General features: G+C 49.5%; 1 protein-coding gene across 4 annotated transcripts in view; it reads right to left on the bottom strand.

The window, feature by feature from the left end:
* Positions 1-6,703: 6,703 nt before the first annotated feature.
* Syne2 (spectrin repeat containing nuclear envelope protein 2) overlaps positions 6,704-20,018 on the bottom strand; it is a 302,588-nt gene continuing 289,273 nt past the window's right edge. For 3 of the 4 annotated variants that reach the window (XM_060387664.1, XM_060387666.1, XM_060387668.1), the window contains 11 exons: positions 17,897-18,179; positions 17,352-17,420; positions 16,272-16,411; positions 14,446-14,560; positions 13,329-13,531; positions 12,068-12,268; positions 11,112-11,240; positions 9,562-9,753; positions 8,895-8,981; positions 8,166-8,242; positions 6,704-7,581 (listed from right to left, as the gene is read on the bottom strand). In XM_060387664.1, coding sequence (XP_060243647.1) covers positions 7,359-7,581; positions 8,166-8,242; positions 8,895-8,981; positions 9,562-9,753; positions 11,112-11,240; positions 12,068-12,268; positions 13,329-13,531; positions 14,446-14,560; positions 16,272-16,411; positions 17,352-17,420; positions 17,897-18,179 — 1,719 coding nt within the window. In that variant the 3' untranslated portion in view covers positions 6,704-7,358. The remainder of the gene's footprint in view (positions 7,582-8,165; positions 8,243-8,894; positions 8,982-9,561; positions 9,754-11,111; positions 11,241-12,067; positions 12,269-13,328; positions 13,532-14,445; positions 14,561-16,271; positions 16,412-17,351; positions 17,421-17,896; positions 18,180-20,018) is intronic. The other variant, XM_060387667.1, reaches the window with a different exon arrangement.

Here is a 20,018-nt window from a genome sequence, read left to right as displayed (position 1 = left end):
CGGATGAGTGGCTTTCCCTGTCCCCCAGGTCACATGTTTTAATAGAAATGTTCACCATGACATTCCGAGGTGAGGATTCCCACAGATTCCTGGGTCTGAGCTAGCCCTAGAGAGGAATGGTATGGCAATCCCGGGAAACCACACAGTGATTTCCTGCAGATATCCCTGTCCTTTCAATGCCTCTGCTTACTCCACTTGTCACCAGGAGAGGGACTAACTCCAAAAAGAATCTCAAAGAGGTTTTTTTCTCCCCCCTCTGCCCCCCCCCCGAGAAATCCAGGTGAGAACATAAGATAACACAGTGAGGGAGTTTTAGTCATTTAAAAAGACATACCAGCTATTCTAGAGTTTTGCATGGGTAAGAAGGTTACTTCTAATTCTCAGTACAGAGACAAGTAAGCTAGGTGGAAATTTCTAGCATCTGAAGGGTTTGGTTCCTGTTCGTGTCTGCATATGTCCTTGACTTCTCAAAAGTCAATGTATTCTCTGGCTTTCTAGTTCTATTTAGAAACAAAGGAGCTTTGTCTTGTAAGACCTGATACATGGCTTTAAGCTGCTAAAAAACGAAACAAAACAAAACAAACATAAAAGTCACACAGGTAACAAAACCATACATCTGGTGTGTAAAATGGGTATCTGGAACTTTCACTGTATGCCAGACGCAGCTTTCACGGCTAATCTTCGTAATCTGTTACTCTGACTCCGTTTTCATCGTCATGATGTGGAAGCTGGAAGGCCAAGCAGACGTACTCAGGGTCACACAGAACAGATGATGGAACTGACGCCTGGCAGTTCTGGTCTAATGCTGACAGTGGTTACTCAGTTTACCCACTTAAAAATACTGAATTACCCTAGTGGAGCTTCACTCTAAGAGTTCTTGCTTCATGTACAAGGCCATGGGTATTGTCCCAAGCACTGCAAAAAAAAATATAGTTTTAAAAATATATATTTTTTGCTCTCTACCATTGCCCTACACTCCCTGCCTCCCTACTCCAAAATTACAGAATCTATTGATCAGGCAGGGCTGGTCAGTGGGATCCAGCCCTGAAACTCCACACGTCTAACACCAGGACACCCGTGGAAACGGTCACAAACCACTTTTGAAATTTCTGACACAAAAGTCCCAAGTCTGTATTTCATCCATGTGCAAATTAAAGCTCGGAGGGGCTGCCTGACCAGCTGCTCAAAGTCCTGCAACTTCCTGTGGTCAAGCCTGGTTCGCTGGCTGCGTTCTCTGGCCCTAAGATTCTACCTCTGAAGCAGTCTCGTGACAGTTGGGGAATCCGGGGGTGACTTCTCGGTCCCATTTCTTTTCTAGCTTCTTAGCTGAGAGGGGGTCTGCTTGAACCTTGTGGAGCAGCAGCCGGGATGGGCAGAGTAGACTGACTGCTTTACTCCTGTCCTGGCATCTGGGGTTCTTAAGCCAGGGGGCCCTGCCATCGCTTTCTGGTACTTTTCCTCTAGTGCATCAGAGCTTCGCATGTGCCTGGAAATGATACCCGTGTGAAATAGCACATCTCTCGGGCACCAGCGCCTCCCTGTGGAGCCGAGGGTAAGAACGACACGCCAGTCCTCCCCCGTAGCTCTCAAACTTCATGGAATTTGGATCCAGTAGAATCTGTAAGTTGAGTGCCGTCTCTGTGTATATGATTTTCAAAATCCCAGGGAGCGCCTTCACTTGCAGGCTGGCCAGTGACTTGATAGCAGTCTTGGCCTTTGTGGAGGATAAATGTTTGCCAGCCCAAAAGAGTCCCCGGTACCTGCACTGTCAGTGTTGATCGCGTGTTTGCCTGTGAGCCCTGTTCCTAGAACTCCATCAGGGGTCATGTATCTTTCTGAGCCTGCTGGCGGACTCTAGTTTGTCATTTTTTTTTTCAGACAGAGGTCGTGTACCATCAGGCTCATGTGTGGGTGACAGGCTTTAAACTGTGAGCCTTCAAAGAAACGAGCGTTAGTTGGGTGTGGTGGCTTACTCCCAGGAGCCCAAACACTTGGGGCTCTTGACATGAATTTAAGGCCAACCTGGGCTACTGAATGAGATTCTTACCCGAAAAAAACCAAAAAACCAAAAAGACTGTGCTTTTAAGACTCGCAGTCCATCCCCATAGGGGTCCTTTCTCTTGGCTATATCCCTTCCATGTCTGATTTTCCTCCTCGAATTGTCTTCAGGGTCTGTGTTGTTGAAAGCGGTGGTCATTCTTCCCAGGAGAGGGATCGTTACTGTGGCTGCTTGCCCACCGTTTTAGACTCGCCACCCCCACTTCCCCTAGGTTTCCTAAACAGGAACAGTTTACCTTACAGTCACCTAATCACTTGAGGCATGTGACCACAGGCACTGTGTGTAGATGTGAAAGTCCCCGGGTAGTTTATTTGGGTAGATTTTCTGTAATTTTGTCATCTGAGTCAAACTAGTAACATACCCTTTGGAGATGGGGTGAAGCCAGTCATTCATTCATACGGAAGTGTTTGTTTTGTCTTTGTGCCTATGGTCATTTGAAGATTACCCCCACAAGTGGGAAAGGAAAGATGTGAATAGTTTAAGAGTGGGAGTGAATGACACCATGGATCGTGTCATTCAGTTCTTTGGGGGATATTCCAAGGTCTACATGAAAGAAGACAGAAGTGGCTTCCTGTGGCTGGAGATGGATGGTGTGTGTGGGAGGGGGGTGAGGGCCATACTCAAACTCAAAAAATATCATTAGCCTTTAAAATGCCACCAACCCTTAGACACACCCCAGTGTCCCTTCCTGAGGCATCGAAGGCCTGTGAAGCATTTTCTTTGGAGTGCAAAATGGAGGCGCTGGAATTCTGCCACTTGCCTCGGGCTAACACAGAGCATGGAATCTTGAAGCAATTCAGTGGCTTAAGAAAAAGGTGGCGGTAGCATTTAGGTTTGTCCCCTGTTCCCAAGACTACTCTAAGCCACACCCAGTTATGCTGGGAACGTGAGCCTGCCTTTTCTCCCTATCCACTTAATAACTTGAGAACGTAAAATGACAGATTTTTAATGGCCCCTGGAGAAGCTTCGAGGTAACTGAGTGAGGTGGTCTGAATGTCTGAGGAGTGAAAGGGTCACCTGTCGAGACATTCTGATAGGCTTTGCTGGCCTAACCCTCCAGTCATTGTTTGGGCCCGTCATTCCTGACTCCATGTACTAATGCAGGTGAGGAACTGGGTTAGTAACGTGTATCAAGGATGGAGAGGCGCTGAGACTCTCTTCATCCTGAAGCAGGATGGCCTCAAACTCCAGAGATCCACCTGCCTCTTCCTCAAAAGTGCTGGGCCTAAAGGACTGCACCACCACACTCAGCTCAGACAGAACCTTCCCTCATTTACAGATACAGAGAGTCACAATAGCCTAAATTGACCTCTCCGTCCCCCAAACTTTGAAGGCTCAAATGAGATCACAACCGGAAAGTTTTGTACCATGAAACTTTATTTCATGCACAAAAGTCACTAAAAACACGGTACCTTCAGAATATATGGCTTAGGTATATGTGAAAGATAATCCTTTCTCCAGATATCTCATTATAAGTAAAAATTCCCACATGCAAAAATGCCTTGAACTCAAAGTACTTCTAGTCATAAGCATTTGGGGTAGAGGTAAGGCACCTGTAGTTCATTCCAGAAAACTAAGAACGGAAAGATCTGGGCCAAGCGACTCTTTTTATCTTTAGATGCTCCCCCTGCTTCCTCCCCTCCCCCGGCAATGGATGGTCAGGGTTTGTTGAACCATTTACATATTGGGATGGTTACTGTGAACTGGGCGAGCCATACATCACTCTGGGCACGCCTGGGGGGGAAGATCTCCCAGCTGTGGGCAGCAGGATTCCATGGGCTGGGTCCCCACCTGAAGGAAAAGGCTCAGGTCCGGTGGCTTCCAACTGCCTTGAACTGCAGTCCTAGGGGATCTGACAGCCTCCCATCTCAGCAGACACCGCCCCTCTTGTGCATGTACCACACATAATACACACAAGCTCACATTTAAGAAAAAAAAAATCTTTTAAACGTCTTTGTTGTTGTTGTTGCTCTGAGAATTTATGTTTACCCCCATGGTGCCAAGATCTGTCTTGTCCCTCCTTCTCCCCTACTCAACTGTGCCTTTTTTAAACAACAAACAAGCAGTTTGTGCTGCGCAGATATTTTTGGATGTTTAGCCTTCACTGGAGGGTGGTCAACCCACTGAGGGCCGTAAAGAAAATGGACTATCCCTCTCCCAGAGGCTACCAACTCCCAACGGTTCCTTAGGTATCAGCACCGCCTCCTCACTTTCTGTCTGTCTCACTGCTCTTGCGCTTGCAGCCTCAATTGCTGTGAATTCATCTGTGCAGCTGTTCTGTGTCTGGAAAGCTCTGTTTCCTGTCATCCACTGCTTAGGATTCTTAATAATCTCCCCACACCCTCCTCCACAATGATCCTTGAGCCTTCGGAGGAAGAGGTTATGACGTAGATACAGGGCTTAGCCTTCCACAGTCTCTTACTCTGTGTCCTGATCAGTTGTGGGTTTTCCATGTGAAATCACCATCTTACTGCAAAAACAAGGCCTCTCTTATGAAGGTTGACATACACACTAACCTATGGATGTCACAGTAACTCATTAGGAGCTAGTTTTAGGAGCTAGGATCTGAGTTCAAGGCTGGCCTGGTCTACATAGTTGAGTTCTAGGTCAGCCAGGGCCGTAGAGTGAGACTGTCTCAAAAAGAAAAAAAAAAATCCTCCTCTTCTCTGTAGCATGCTTCATTATAGCCTTACTTGGCCTGGAACTTAGCGATCTGGTTGCCTCTGTCTCCCCAGGGGTGCTGGGATGAAAGGCATGTGACATCATGTGTGGCTGTCCTTCAATTTCAGTATATAGTTTTGTTGGGTGAATTTATAAGTGATTTGAACTTCCTCCCTTGGAGCTCTAAAACCCTGTCTATATTTTGTGTTTTTAATATCTTAACTATAATATGTTGTGGAGAATTTGTTTTCTGGTCTTAACCATTTGGTGACCTCAGGAATCTTTTCCTCTAGGTTTGGGAGATTTTCTTCTATTTTCTATGCCTCTACCATGTTTTTTCTCCTTCTATGCCCAAAATTAGGTAATGTCTTTTTATGGGGGTACCAAAACTCTTCCATGTTCTATTTGTTGTTATTATTAAATTTCTCTTGACCTCTACTAAGTGATCTAATTCTTCTGTTTCATCTTCCATCCCTGTCTGCTTTTTAACACAATCCATTCTGTTGCTCAGCCTTTCCACTGGGGCTTTTAATGGGTTTATTAAGGTTTTCAGTCCTGACATTATTTCCATCTGAATTGTCTTTAAAGACTCAAACTAAGCCAGGCATGGTGGCGCATGCCTTTAATCCCAACACTCAGGGAGGCAGAGGCAAGTGGATTGCTGTGAGTGTGAGGCCAGCCTAGTCTATAAAGTGAGTCCAGGACAGCCAAGACTACACAGAGAAACAAACAAACAAACAACAACAAAAAACCCTCAGACTGTTTTCACGTCTTGGACCAGCTCTCTCATCTCGTCTTCTTTGAGTTGTTTGACCATAGTTACAATCATTCTTTGAATTCTTTAACGTCTGTGCCATTTTCACAGGGGCCATTACTGTTGAGATTTGTACATCGGAAGTCTGTTGGGGAGGATCTTTTTGTTTTTAGATTTTTAAAAAAAAGATTTATGTATATGAGCACTCTCTCTGCACATGCATCTATCTGCATGCACATTATAGATGGTGGTGATCCCAGTATAGGTGGTGTGATCCCAGTATAGGTGGTGTTGAGCTGTCATGTGGTTGCCGGGAACTGAACTCAGTACCTTTGGAAGAGCAACCAGTGCTCTTAGTCACTGAGCCTGGCTGAGGGTTTTTTTCTTAAGCACAGGTGTTCTAGTGCTCAGGATGCTAATCAGTTTGTCCGGTGAATGGAGATACAGCTTCTCTCCAAGTCTGCTGTTTCTCAGCTAGTGTCATGAGAACAAGCTTCCCCTGGCAGTATGGACTGGGTCTCAAGACTGGAGAGGGCAGCTGGCAGGGCTCTGGGACTGTGGGCCACGTGTGATGGCTGAATGGTCGCTGGCGGGGATTGTGTTAGGATCTAGAGGTTAGGAAGACAGACTAAGAGGAGGAGGAGGCTATTCCTGGCAAGCAGCCAGAGGACTTGGGTGACCTAAATGGAGGATAAGGGGAAGGAAAGTGCGGGCATCCATTGGGCATACACCAACATGTGGTGGCTGTTAAGTCACTAAGATCAGGTGAGTCTCCAAGGCTGTGAGGAGGGCGTGGTCTGCATGAGGGCACTTGGGGAGGGAGAGCTCAGCCTGTGTCTGTGTCACATGTGGTGGCTTCAGGGTCCACGGTATCAAGAGGGGTTGGGATCAGGTGCGTCCAGGATAATATTTGTTGTATTTGGAAGAGCAAGTGTGCCACCAAACTGCTTTCTGACAGAATCCAATACAATACAACAATATAGTTCTTTGATTTTTTTTTTTTTTTTTTTTTTAATGAGAAACCTCTGAGTTGTACATATCACAAACAGTTCCAAGTTTCTTTACCAGGCCCTGGCGGCCAAACAGCTCAACCAGACCTGAAGTGTCTTTTTAAACATGAAAAGTCTTTAGAAAATTAACTTATAAAAACATCCCTAATAAGTCTGAAGTTTGGCATTTACTGTACATTAAGTCAAAAAGCTCAAGCTAAAATCTGTTTTTTTTTTAAGTCAAAGTTTACATTATCCATACAGATTCAGCATTGTTAAAAAATATGCACAAATAACCACATCCATGCAATAAAATTTCTTTGAAAATTTTAAAGCAGTATAAAAGAACCGACCTAGGGACTGGATGGGAGATTTTGGTTTAGGACCCCTGCACACAAACCACTAGCTGATTGGAGAAAAACAAACAAAAAAACTGATTCTAAACACTTAAAATGTGTTTGACTCAACCAACCAGCTCAGTGCATAAGAGTTCCCGAACCATTACTAAGGTAGGTACCCATTAGCTTCCTGGACATGGTTCATTTATTTACGTATTCATTTATTTACGTGTTCATGGGCCTTATCAGCTGTGCTGCAAAAACAGTGTTTTACAAAGTGCGTGGCTCTTGGGGGAAGCCCCCCTTCCCAGAGTTCTCTGAACTCATCTGCTAGCTTTGTCTGAATGCCAGGTCCTGCTGTCCTCCTGTCCCCCAGAAGGACATCTTTTCTGAGCAGTCCTGGGCCCCCAGGGTCCATGTGGACAAGAGGAGGGAGGTGTCTGCAGCAGGTCCCTGGGCCTTGGCAAGGCTAAGAGTCACTCATGGGTTGGCCTGACAGCAGCTGAGCGCCTGTGGCCAACAGGCTGCTGGCGTGGCGCTGCAGCTGGCAGCGCCCTCTAGGTGGGCGGCGGCCCGTTGGTGTACCGCAGCATGGGGTAGAAGGACCGGGCGAAGTTGTTGGCTTGGGTGCAGCTGTAGTCGTCCTCGGAGGCCGGCAGCAGGCAGGCCAGGAGCAGCAGCAGCAGCAGCAACAGCTGCAAGGGCAGGGCTGCCCGGATCACCCTTGAGAGGAAGGAGCGCTTGGGCTGGGAGCTGCTGGGGCCATCAAGACGGGGCATCCTGCCAATAGAGAGGTTGGGGGGACTCGTCAGGAGGGTTCAGAGAGCACACTCTTCATTAGCCGGCTACATGCTTATGGCAACAACTACAGGGCTCTGAGATTCAGATGAGCTGACAGCTGTGGTGATGGTTAATTAACACTGTCAAATGGACAAACTATGGAATCATAGAGGAGATTAGCCTCCGGGCATGCCAGTGACAGGTTATCTAGATTAGGTTAAGGGCTCTAAGAGTGGCGGCACCATTCCATGGGCCGGGGCTCTAAACTGAATAAAATGGAGAAGGCAAGCTGAGAGCAAGCATTCCCCTCTGGCTGCTGCTTGACTGTGGGTGTAATTCGACCAGCAGCCTCAAGCTCCTGCTGTCATGATTTCCCTGCCATGATGGACTGTACCCTTGGACCTGTGAGCTAAAAATAAACTCTTCTTACATGCATTGCTTTGTCAGGGTATTTTGTCACGCCTACAGGTAACTCAGACAGCTGGGATGCACTTTTGGAAGAGGAGCCTGGTCCTCTCCAGAAGGACCTGGCGCATGGCATTGACAAGACCGGGGAGTCGCTGTGGGGACTGTAATGCCATTACCTGTTGTCTGTCTCCTCCTCCTCTTCCTCCTCCTCCTCTTCCTCCTCCTCCTCCTCTGTAGATCTCTCTGTCCCAAACTGTCGGAACAAAGAAGCCCATGATGCAATGTGTCCTTCCCTTAGGTTAGCTATTCCCCCTCCCCCCACTTAGGTCACTTTTCCTGCCGCACTTTTGGGACTAGAGTCATACCGCATTGTGATTCAACTTGATGACATAGGGAATGATTAGGTTTGTTAAGCCATCAAGATTTTCATATTTCAGTTTACTGGAGACAGGAGGAAACCCCTTCAGCAGAGGCCCTCATCTACAACCTCCTGTGACCTCAAAGAAAATCAACTCACTAGGAGAGAGCCTTTGAGTCAAGTCTTTAAAAACAAAACAAAACAAAACATTTTTACTAATCATTTTAAAGGGCCAGAGAGATAGCTCCACAAGTAAAGGTACTTTCTGCCAAGCCTGATGGCCCAAGTTCAATGCCCAGGACCCAAGTGATGGAAGGAGAGACCCGACCCCTTCCTGCAAGCGGTTCTCTGAGCTCCACTGTGCTATATGTGTATATACATTGCCCACAAATAATTGTCATAAGAAATGTTAGCATTTATCTTTTGGCCAGAAGGTTGAAATAGATATGTGCTGTCATGAAAGGTCCAAAAGGGCCTCGGGAGTTTCTGCTGTTATCGTGACTATGAGAGCCATACCGGTATTGTTTAAGGAAGGAAGGACACCGACCTTTGCATAGGAAGCGACTGCAGAGGGTGCTGGAAGCCGTTCCCCGGAGTCCACGTCATCAAAGCTGGCCAGAGAAGGGTCTGGATTCTGAAAGCCACAGCCACTCATTCAGTTTAGGGCGACACAAGAGAGCAGTTTGTTCTTAACCTAGCTCGCATCCTTCTAAGTTCTCTCTCCTCCCATGCAAATAGAGTTTTTTTCAGGCAAAAGGCCAAAGCGCGGGAAACCCATCATCCCCTGTACATCACAGATAGACTTGTGTGTCCTGCTCCAGCTGAGGGAGGCCACAGTCTGGTACGCCCTTTGAGTTACACTGCATTTTCAAGAGACCCGAAAGTCAAATGAGTAGAGAATAATTAGGAAAGAGTGCAGGACAGTCATGAGAGAAAGTGAAGGCTTGTTTGTATTCAGCACGAAGGTAGAAATGATGGCGGACCCCACTTGCGCACAGCATGATTGTTACCTGCATATTTTCCAATGACAGAACACTATCATTTGTTACTGGGCTTATGCAACTTATTTTATAAAGCTGCACAGCCAGAAAAGGGCCGGAACCTTCCCACAGACTACCTGCCCCCTCTACCATAGTGACAGAGCAACCTGCCTTCCCACCGGCCTCTACCCAGGTAGCTTCTTGACCTAGAAAAGCAAACAGGGCCTGACTCACCAGGTTTCTCTGCAAGGACATCAGGTCTTGAGCCACTTGCTCTCGCAACTGTCTGAGCTTCTTCTCGATCACGTGGACCTTCTCTTCGGCCTCAATGTAGTCTTCTCCGTGCCCCTTAACGAGAAGGCTGGAGGAAATCTCCTGCAAGGAGCTGACCTGAGGCTGACGGTCTACCAACTCCTTTTCCAGTTGCTGAAAGCAAAAGCGAAATGGTGTAAAAACAGTTGTTGGCGGGGTGGGGGTGGGGGTGGGGGGCTGTGGGATGCAGCTTTCTGTGTTCTGGGATGGATGCTAGGTCCCGCTCAACTCCAGAACTTTCTATGGTTCATTAGTTTCAACCTTGGCTTGGCACTGTTGGGAGGGCACTTGAATAGGTTGTACCCCAACCCTGTTTTTAATTCCTTTTAACTCCAAAGATACTTTGATGTCGAGAAATGAGAGGGAAGAGGTGATGGGGTGTGGTATGGAAAGACCAGGCCCCTTAGATACCAGGTCAGGGAAACTGAAGTCAGCTTGTCAAGAGCTGTTAGCTTCAGCACACTGCTTGGATATATGGAGGGTGTACCGGGTTAATCACTTGGAATAGTTAAGGGCTGTTTTCTTGCTAGGCTGCTAACTCCCTTCAAACTGAAAGAGGAAGATTGGTTCTAATCACATTTCAGGTCCTTAATAGCCACCTGAGGCTGTAGAGGCAGGACATTTCCACCCATGTAGCACTGAATGCAGCTTTACAAGAATTTTAGTATAAATTTGTTCCAAAACAATGCCCACCAATTTTAAATATAAAATACTGAAAATCAAATTACATATGTGCTTATACAAGGCTCCTTGAGTACCTTGAGTACATACATGAGACTGTATAGATCTCACCTTGGCCTATTAGTGAAAAAAAAAATCTATAAAGATACAACTTACCTCTAGAAAATAGGATATTTTTACTATGAATATAAATAACTCACGCATCTCATCTAAATGAACAGTAATGTCGGCCCTCTGTGCCTGAGGGTCCTCCACCCACAGTCAGCCAGCCACGGATCAAAAAACACAACAAAAGAACTACCATTGTTCTGAACACACAAATGCTTTCCTGTTGTTGTTATTACCTAAGTGTGATCTAACAGAAAATTATGCGGCATTTACACAATTCATTTACATTATACTAAGGACTGTAGTCGTCAAGAGAAGACTGGAGGTTTACGTGAGGATTTAGGTTGTATGCAAATAACATGCAAAAATAGGTATGTTTTTCCTAGCAGACTCAAGTACCCCCCAAATCTGGGTATGTGTAGGAGTCTAAGCCCAGTCTCCTGTGGATATCCAGGGATGACTATATTAACAATGGAAAAAATAAATGCTTCAGAGGCCTTGAGTTTCAAAAGGTATTGTTGAAACACTGATGTCCCTAATTCCCAAGAGTCTTAAAAGCATCTTGCTACGGATGAGTCACAGCCATCAACAGCATCGTGGTCCCCAGAACACTGGGTGAAGCTGCCAAGGACTCTGACCCATGGAAGCAGGCCCTGGCTGGTGGTCCGGGGGAAGACACTTACCGTCAGCTCTCTCTGACACTCCAGGAGAACCTGGCGGTCTGCCTCAGGGCCGGTGACTTGAGCCTTCTGCCTGCGGCTCTCTGCACTGGCTAGCCACAGGAGCAAGTCTTGACTCAGCTGGTGAAAGTCCTTCAGAAACAACACTCCTTAGAGTACTGCCCTTGGAGGGGGGCTGAGGGCGGGCGTGCCTAGAAGGAGCTTGCTCTTCCAGATCCGTTAGTCACCTGCCCTGCTCATCATCCCAGCCAGTCATCAAAGGACCAGAGTTCAGCAACAGGCCAGGGACTCAACCAAGGAGAGGGAAAAGCGGGAAACGAGAGGGCATGCTTGGCTGAGCCCTGGGAGGCATCAGGGATAACGTGATACACACCAGAAGGGAGGGGTTCTAGGTACTGATTTAAATGTGAAGCCCACGTATGTTACTTGACCAACATTCCCAACAGAGGTTGTGAGATCCCACCCCACATGACAGGCTGTGATGAGCTCATGTTCCTCAAGACAGACTCAGAGCTAAACAGAGAGCTAGCGCACGCTCGACACGTATGTGTGCTGGGTAGTGGGCTGGCATTATACACGCTGCATTATTCAGTCCTAAAAATGAGGCCGAGAGTCAGGCTTGGGTCTCAGAGGGGAACACTGGGGTCCAGAAGCTTCGAGGATTTGTTCCAAATATTAAACTGATCTCCTGTTTCGGGGCCAGATCTCTGGATCTCTCTGACTACAGGACAGAGAGGGGCAGGTCCCTCAACCTGATGGCACGCTTGCTGTGACCCTTACTTCCATGGCGGGTCCACAAACACAGGGTCATTTTAATGGTGCTGGGGGGAAGGGGATAGGGAGGGGAGCCTTCTTACTTCCTAACCCAAGCCAGCTTGATGATGGTTAAAAATATCCGTAGCTCTTAGCATGTGGGGCAGGCTGCTGCTGGGGCCCTGCCCTCGGCTGAGTCAACGTACCTGGCACTGCATGAGTGACTGTCGTAAGTCTCCTCTCCAGCTGTCCATCATGCCCTGGACCGCATCCCAGGACAGGCTCAGCTGATGGAGCCTATTTTGGAGTTCTGTGGACTCGGGGCTCTGGCTTGGCAGAGATTCCTCGTGGCTCACGTTGATAGAGACCATTAAAGCCTTGTAGGTATCAAAGGCTTTTAGTAGCTCCTGTCAGCAAGGGAACAGACTGAGTCAGGGCTTCCGGGAGCAGGGAAGAGGGGTTCATCATTTTGAATACCTGTAAGGGACAGACCTTCTCCACGCTTCTCCGAGCAGTGGCCACCGAGAGAGAACTCGCCTGTGAGTGGCTGGGAAGCGTCAGCTGAGGGAACGGCCTTACAAGGTTAGTGAGCTTGGCTGGCTGGCTGGTTGGCTGGCAGGGCCGGGGAACCAAAGGCCTGCCTCCTCACTGACAGGCTCAGGCTTGACCAGAGGCATGAAGAGACCCCTACTGACCTCCACAGTCCCTTTTCTGTCACTGGCTTAGGGACAGTTCTAGGGGAGGCTAAAAGTTTTCCAGATAAAGACAACCATGTTGCTATTTTGCAGTTGCCCCTAAGGACCCCAGGAATGTCACCCGGAGGAATGGTAACCCCTGTGTACACAACGAGAAAGCACAGGTGTGAAGAGAAACTGGACATCCCCCAAGAAGACTCCTGCCCTGGGTTTTAGGACCTCAGACTTCTCTGTTCAGGGCACCCTCAAAGCACAGGGCTTAAGCTGCCTCCCCCTCCTCCCACACACCTTGGGCTGGTGCTCCTGAGGCCTGGGGCCGATCACCTGGGTAACACATCCTAACTGTATCACTGGTGAGCCGAGTCAGGCCATAGGATTCCTCAGGCCAGTGAGCCGGTCCTCCCAGTTTGAACCCCTCCCTGTAAGACTCTGCTGTCAGTGCTGTGTGGGATTGTTGCATACAGGCCACCAGGCTGGCTTGGCGCTCTCTGACTGCCGGCTACCAGCACCTCCACAATATAAAATCTAGACCTTTCCAGCCCTGGGGGGTCTGAGCCCTACCTTCTGGATTTGGGGATTGTCTGTAGAGCCTCTGGCATGTGGAAAGAGAACCCCGCACTTCGGTCCTTACTGAAACAAAAGCCGCTGACCTCTACACACCCTACCCGCATGCTGCCAGCGACTCCAAACCCAGGCCCAACCTGTTTGTTCAGCGCCGCAGAGCTAACCCTGCCCTGCTTTCCTCTCCCCTCCACCCACGGCCCCCACTCACTTGCAGCCTCTTCACCCTGAGTGCCATTTCCTGGGTATCAGAGGGAGGGGCTGCCAGCTTCAGGGCGCCCAGCTCTGCTTCCGTTTTCTCGAGCCAGGCAGCGATGTCGCCGACCTCAGAATGCAGCCGCTGCGCTTGCTGTTTCAGCCGGAGCTTGCCGGGAAGCTCCTGCGCTTGGATCAGCTCCCACCTGTCGAAGGCACCTGGAACCCCAAAGCTGCTGGTTAGATCGGAGCACTAACGCAAGCAGATTTCCTCAAGCTGTGGAGTGGCTCGGAAGGTAAAAGCGAGTCAAGGATGCTCCTGGCAGGAGGGCCAGGGCCAGGGAGTGCTCTCTTCTTGGAATCTCCATGGTCCGATCTAAGGCCTGTCCCCTCCACTCCCACATGGCTGGAATGGGGTGGGGACAGGCAGTGAGGAAACCCAACCTGTGGCCAACAGGTATTCTGGCCTCCAGCTTAGTGTTTCAGGTAGCGCCGCTGTTTTGATTCACAAGTGATTAGCATGACGTAATGAGCTCTACTCTGCCTTTAGCTCAGCAATTACTTTGGTAACTACAGGACTAGTCTTATGAGGCAGCTGAGACAATGTGTTAATTACCGATTTCCCTTCTGGATTTTCCGTGCATGGGAAGTTAGTAAAACAAGCATTTCATATCGGGCAGAGGTGGCGCACGCCTTTAATCCCAGCACTCAGGAGGCAGAGGCAGGAGCATCTCTGAGTTTGAGGCCAGCCTGGTCTAAAGAGCAAGTTCCAAGACAGCCAGGGCTACACAGAGAAGCCCTGTCTCAAAACAAAACATGCATTTCATTTTAGGAGGCTCCTTTGTCACTCACTGTGTAAAGAAGAGTTTGCAAACAGCCAGGGGCATAGCTTTGTGGGACACTTGTCTACCAACCCCAGTACCACAAGAAAAAAAAAATCAAATTTAAAGAGAGAAGCCTGGAGGTTCATTCATAAACACAAATTGGCTCGTTTCAAATAACAGGCCATTGTGGGGTAGGCTCAGCCGTCTTGGTAAATTATGTCATTGCTTGATCTCTAATTAACATTCTGTCAAGCAGACACCTGGCTAGGCCCAGATACCAAGCTCCACATCAATGCCCATTTCTGGTACCTGGCTTCTCCTCCGATGAAGTGGCCAACTGCTCATCTTCCTGCTGGGCGCTGTCCTTTGAACCCTTCGGGCCACCTTTGTCATCATCAGCGCCTTGACGTAACAGCAGCTTGACCTAGAACGAGCCAGTTTTTAAGGTTATTTCTGTAAAATCCTGAAGAGATCTTAAAAGTGTGGGACCCTTCCCACCCAGAGGCAACTGATGAGTGGCAGATGCCATCACTGCACAGGGCGAGATTTGTAAAGCGAGCAGAACCGAGGGCCGACAGCAAGCTCCAGCCGCCGCCAAGGAAACAGATGGCGAGTCGTGGATGGGAGTGAAATGGCCTGTCTAATCTGAACCCTTCCTCAGGATCTCCACACAAACTATGGGGAAAGGTCAGAGGTCTCCTAAGGTAGCACTTTTACACTTTCATGGTCTTTCAGAAAGCCTCCTCACTCCTCCGCCTCAGTCTGTTTGTGGGTTTGGCATTTTCCTCACTGTGAATGGGAAACACAGGCTCCTCTGCCTCTCTGGGTCATTCATTGTCAAGCATTTCCCCTTCAATGTACACAGTGACTCTTCCGCTCCCGCAGAGCTGATCGGCCTGTCGTGTCAGGCCTTTCTAAAAATAAATGGGTCCCTCTTAGAAAAGCTGTGCTTTCTCTGGGTGGTGTCCATATGGCCCTCTTTGTGTGGAATGGGGGGGGGGAGACGAGACTTCCGATCTCTGGCAACACGTGTGGTTTCACAGCCAATAGCAGAGCCAGAAGTTGGCCTGGTGAGGAACACAAGCCTGATGCCTGGGAGAAGCCGAAGCACAGCGTAGGGACAGGGTTCGGGGCTGGGTGGGGTCTCCTTTCCCAGTCTGTGCTGCAAGCACAGATGGAGACAGTAAAAGCAGCAGCTGTCTGCTAAGCAAGGGGAGGAGTTCTAAGTGGGCACGGCCAAGCCTGCACCAGATCTGACCAGTTGAAGACACAACTGTTTCCAGTTAGCTAGCAGAAGCACCCCCAGACACTGAAGGCACACACGTTGGCTAACCCCACTGGCCCTCCACCTCCACCGCTGTTGGCTACTCTGAAAGATGCCCGTGCCACTAAAATGCCAAGGGACATTTTAACCTCAACTCCCTCACCGTGAGTGCTCTGGACCAACAACAATCAACGGCCAACCTTTAAACCTACGCCATCTCCAGCCGCTGCCTCCCTGGAGCACACCTGGAACTCTTGCCACTGAGAGGTGCAGGCGTAGTGGTTATAGCAAACACCCTGATGATGTCCTAATAAGGACCGCCATTCTGAGGGGCTCCTCCCTGTATCCACACTAACCCTGACGTATGAGGCAGGTTCACTATCAGGTGAGGGAGGCTCCCAGAGTGCTGCACGCTCCACTGTTACGGCCTGGCAACCAGATCCACGTCTCATGACCACCGTAGCAAACAATGAAGTCCCCACCCCCCCTTCCTTTTTCTGACGTGCAGTCAGAAAGCAGATAGAGCAAAGATCTGAGAGCCAAGAGGCAGCCCAGGAAGACTCTGGAAGCCCTGATATTTAAATGGATAATTGCCTCTAGCAGAAAATAGTTCTCGTCGCTATCGGCACACACAAATCTTGGGGCTGGAAACCTTCAACCCTAGTCCGTTTGCTGGATGCCGATGAAGCAGGAGGCCTCAGCAAAGGGCCCAGTTCTTTGTGTGGTGCTGGGAGGTGAACTCGGGGTCATGCCAGGCAAGCTCTACCACCGAGAGATGCCCCTTTCCTCAAGTCTCAGAGCGCAAGAGTTGCAAACGAGCTTGCAAATGCATACATGTAACCGGCTGCATTCCCAAGGGGTCGGGACTCACATAGGCTGGTTTGTAAGGGGTGCTGGCATCCGCAGGGGCTGGTGCTACAGTCCTGTCGCCTTCCACTTGTTTGTAGTGATGCTTGGGATGGGAGGGGCTGTCGGGAACATGCCACGGGTGGTCCTCGGAAATGGATTTACCTGAAACCAAGTGTCACGCCGGGTTAGGGTCTCCTCTCCGAGCAAAAGGGTTTCTATTTAGCGACACAGAGATGGCCACAGGTGACACGGCATCAGGTTATAGTGTCAAAATGAGCTCTGCAGCTTGTCCTTGCAAAGCATGCAATGTTTGCAACATGTCAGTATGTCTTGGGAGGGAATGAGATGAGTCATGCAACGGAGCGACACTGCACGTTCATGAGATGGGACCACAGCGGAGCATAACGGACATATGAGTTGCTGCAGGATGAGCGGCCGCCCGGAGGGAGCTGGTGTCTGCAGTGGTGGGGATACTGGGCAGTGAAGGCCGGGCCCGGGGGCCGAGGGGATAGAAGGCCTTTGAGTGGGGAGGGCAAAAGTGATGGCGAAGGTGACCTTAGAGACCAAAAAGCTGCTGCTAGCCCTCTTCTGCCACTGAAGATGGGGACAGGGTGTGTGTGTGTGGGGGGAGTGGGTGGGTGGGTGGGTGTGCACGCACACTCGATGGGGAGCGGGGTAGGATTACAGCTGCAAATCGAGGAAAGGTTTCTTTTGCTGTGGCAAAGGCAATGGTCCTTTCCAGCCCCAGCCACCCATCTCAGTTAACCACCAGAAGCAAGGAAACAGTCTGAAACCAAGCCACCATGAAGAGAGCTTGGCCCACGCCGAAGGACTTGAGGTAGACGGAGGGGGAAAAGAATAACCAAAGACAGACAAAAACCCTCTCTGTGGGCACAGGCGTGGGTGGGAGGGCACTCTGGCATGTAAGGAGCACGCAGGTCTGGGTGAGTACAGCCGTGTAAATACACCATGACTCTCGGACCGAGGCGCATGGTGTCCACAGAGGCACAGGTCAGACGTGACAGGGGAGCGGGGTGGAGGGGGTGCAGTGTGTGCCATGGGATGCGGCCATGTTGAGACACATGCATGGGCGGGGGCCTACCAGAAGATGCTTTCAAAGATTTTGTGGTCATTTTAAGATAAGCCTCAGGATTTTCGGGGATTTCTACATCTGAAAAAGAATAATGGCGTCGTCCTCACCGGAGGTGCCCAGGGAACAGTGCCTAGCTAGTCAGTCAGCAGAGCAGGGGCGTTGCCGGGCGGGAGGAGGCGGTTAGGTAAGGCAGGGTAACCCTATATGTTTTAGGAAAAGAATTTCAAAACCCAGAAGGATTTTCCCTCCCGGTCAACTCCTGTTCATTGCAGTGATGGGTTAAGGGGCACGTGTGGTAACAAAGGCCACACTCAATCTCCTAAGTAAGCTTTGATAGGTGCCCTAAAGTCAGAACGTGGGCTTCACCCTGCCTATAACAGGAGCGAGCCAGTTCGCAGGAGAGGCGAAAGGTGGGCAGGGCAGAAGCCAGGAAGCCGCAGACCTGCGCCCATCACAAGCCATCCTCGGCGTCACTGAGAACTTGCCATGTTGCTATGGAGCTGGAAATACAGCCCAACGGGTCAGGCTCGCAGGCTCCGGGAAGCCGCCTTTACCTGACAGTGCGCTGTAGAACGGGCCCTCCTCGTCGTCTTCGTGAGAAGAGGAGCCCCCCACGTCACCTGTGTGGTCCCACTCCAGAGGGATCGAGTCCACACTGACAGGGGTCTCACAGCCGGATCGCTCATGGCCCAGGGGCGGGGGCACGAGGTGGCACAGAGACTGGGCGGACGAGGGCTCCTCGCTCTCTCTCCTCTTACGCCAGGAGTCAGCCTGGATCTCTCTCGGGTCTTCTATGTCCGTTTCATTCTCCGAGGCCTCCTTTTCATCTTCTAAGCCCTAAATGGGAAGCACTGGGGTTTTAGGATGAGCCAGCTGAAAGGCTACCGCAGCTGCCAAGAGCTTTGGAAGCCGCCTGTCCAGCAATCCTGAAAACAGTTGGTGTCAACATTGCTGAGGCACTTTTAGGAACTGAGGGTGTACTGGGGAAGAGGTGACGACCTGAGGTGAAATCCTTAGACCCAAGTGGAAACAGGACATCATATTCCGTGTGGCTCAAATCCCAGTGCTCCTGCTGGAGGCAGAGCTCCTGGACATCTGCTGGTCAGCTAGCCTGGCTTCTATAGCATAGGGTGTACACAGCAGTGAACGAGCTGGTGGAAGGTCGGATCAACAATGGTTGCTCCTTCTGAGCTCCACACGTGCCCCATGGGACACTTGCACGACCCCTCACACTCAAATGCGCAAACACACCGCACACGACGCCATTTTTAAAAAGTTCTTTGGTTATTCAACTCCGAACAACCCACAGTGGGGCCTGGAATCTGTATTTTCAAAGGGCTATAACTTTTTTTTTCTTAGCAGAAAATTAAAAATTAAAAAGAAGAAGAAGAAGAAGAAGAAGAAGAAGAAGAAGAAGAAGAAGAAGAAGAAGAAGAAGAAGAAAGCTGAGCATCTAGGCTAAGTTTATCTAGGAGAGAAGGAAGCAATGGCCCAAGTGTCACCATGGCCAACAGAAACACATCTTCAAGAAGCACACGCTCTGCTTTGCCCTTTGTGTGTGTGTGTGCCTGTGTGTGTGCAGGTGTGTCTGTGTGTTTATGTCTGTGTGCAGGTACAGGTTAGTGTGTGTACATGTATGTGCATGTGTGTACATGTATGTGCATGTGTGTACGCAGGCTGCAGGCTGATGGTAGGTATAGTGATAGTTGCTTTTGATGGTCAACTTGATGGAAATATGCCTGCAGCCACGCACGCCAGTGTGGGATTTTGTGGATTGGGGTGACTGGCTCGGGAAGACCTACCCTGAAGTGGGTGGATTCCGCTCCACGGGCCCCAGATTGAATAAAAAGCAAGAAGTGAGGCGAGCAGCAGCACTTCTCACTCCCTGCTTCCTGACTGGACACCATGTGGCCAGCTGCCTCACTCTCCTGCTGCCATGACGGATTGTGCTCTTTGTGAGCTAAAATAAACTTTCCCCCCCATGAAGTTGTTGGGGTTTTTTGTGGGGGGGGTGTTTTGTGGCTGCAACAAGACAAGTGAACCAAAACAGGTGTCTTCCTCAGTTGCACTCCAGTTTTCCAGCTGAACCCGGGGCTGGCTGGCTGAGCTAGACTAGCTGGCGAGGAAGAGCCAGGATCCTCCTCTTTGTCTCTTCCAGCACAGGGTGACGCGGGGCCTAATACTGTGCCAAGCTTTTATGTGGGTGCTTGGAATCTGGGCTAGGTCCTCATGGTTAATACAGCAGGTCATCTCCACAGCTCTCATTCGCCCTTTTTGTTTTTTAGTTTTATAGTGTAGTGTTTCTGTTCAGCTTCTATTATTAAAAAAAAATGACTGGTAAGCAAATACATTTAAAAACGTTGACTTCTTGGAGACTTTCTGAGGCTACACTGATGGAAATTCAACTATAATTGAAGTTTGCCAGTTGGACCACACATAGAAGAGACCATCTAGCCAGTGATGGTGGCCAAGAAGTAACTGTCCTGGTCCAGTAAGATGGAAATGTTGAGTGAGGACCTTAACTCTATGTGAACACTCCAAACTGCCTTGAATTTAGGGAAACATCAAGGTCGCATTGGAATGCGGAAACACTGGGCAAGAACTGAGCACGGGAGAGGAGGCATTGAAAGCTTCCGGACATGAGAGGAAAAGATAAATTACATTCTCAAGTAGCTA

Source organism: Meriones unguiculatus, chromosome 7 (assembly GCF_030254825.1).
Source record: "Meriones unguiculatus strain TT.TT164.6M chromosome 7, Bangor_MerUng_6.1, whole genome shotgun sequence".
NCBI lineage: Eukaryota > Metazoa > Chordata > Mammalia > Rodentia > Muridae > Meriones > Meriones unguiculatus.
This window is presented reverse-complemented; position numbering and strand designations above follow the sequence as displayed.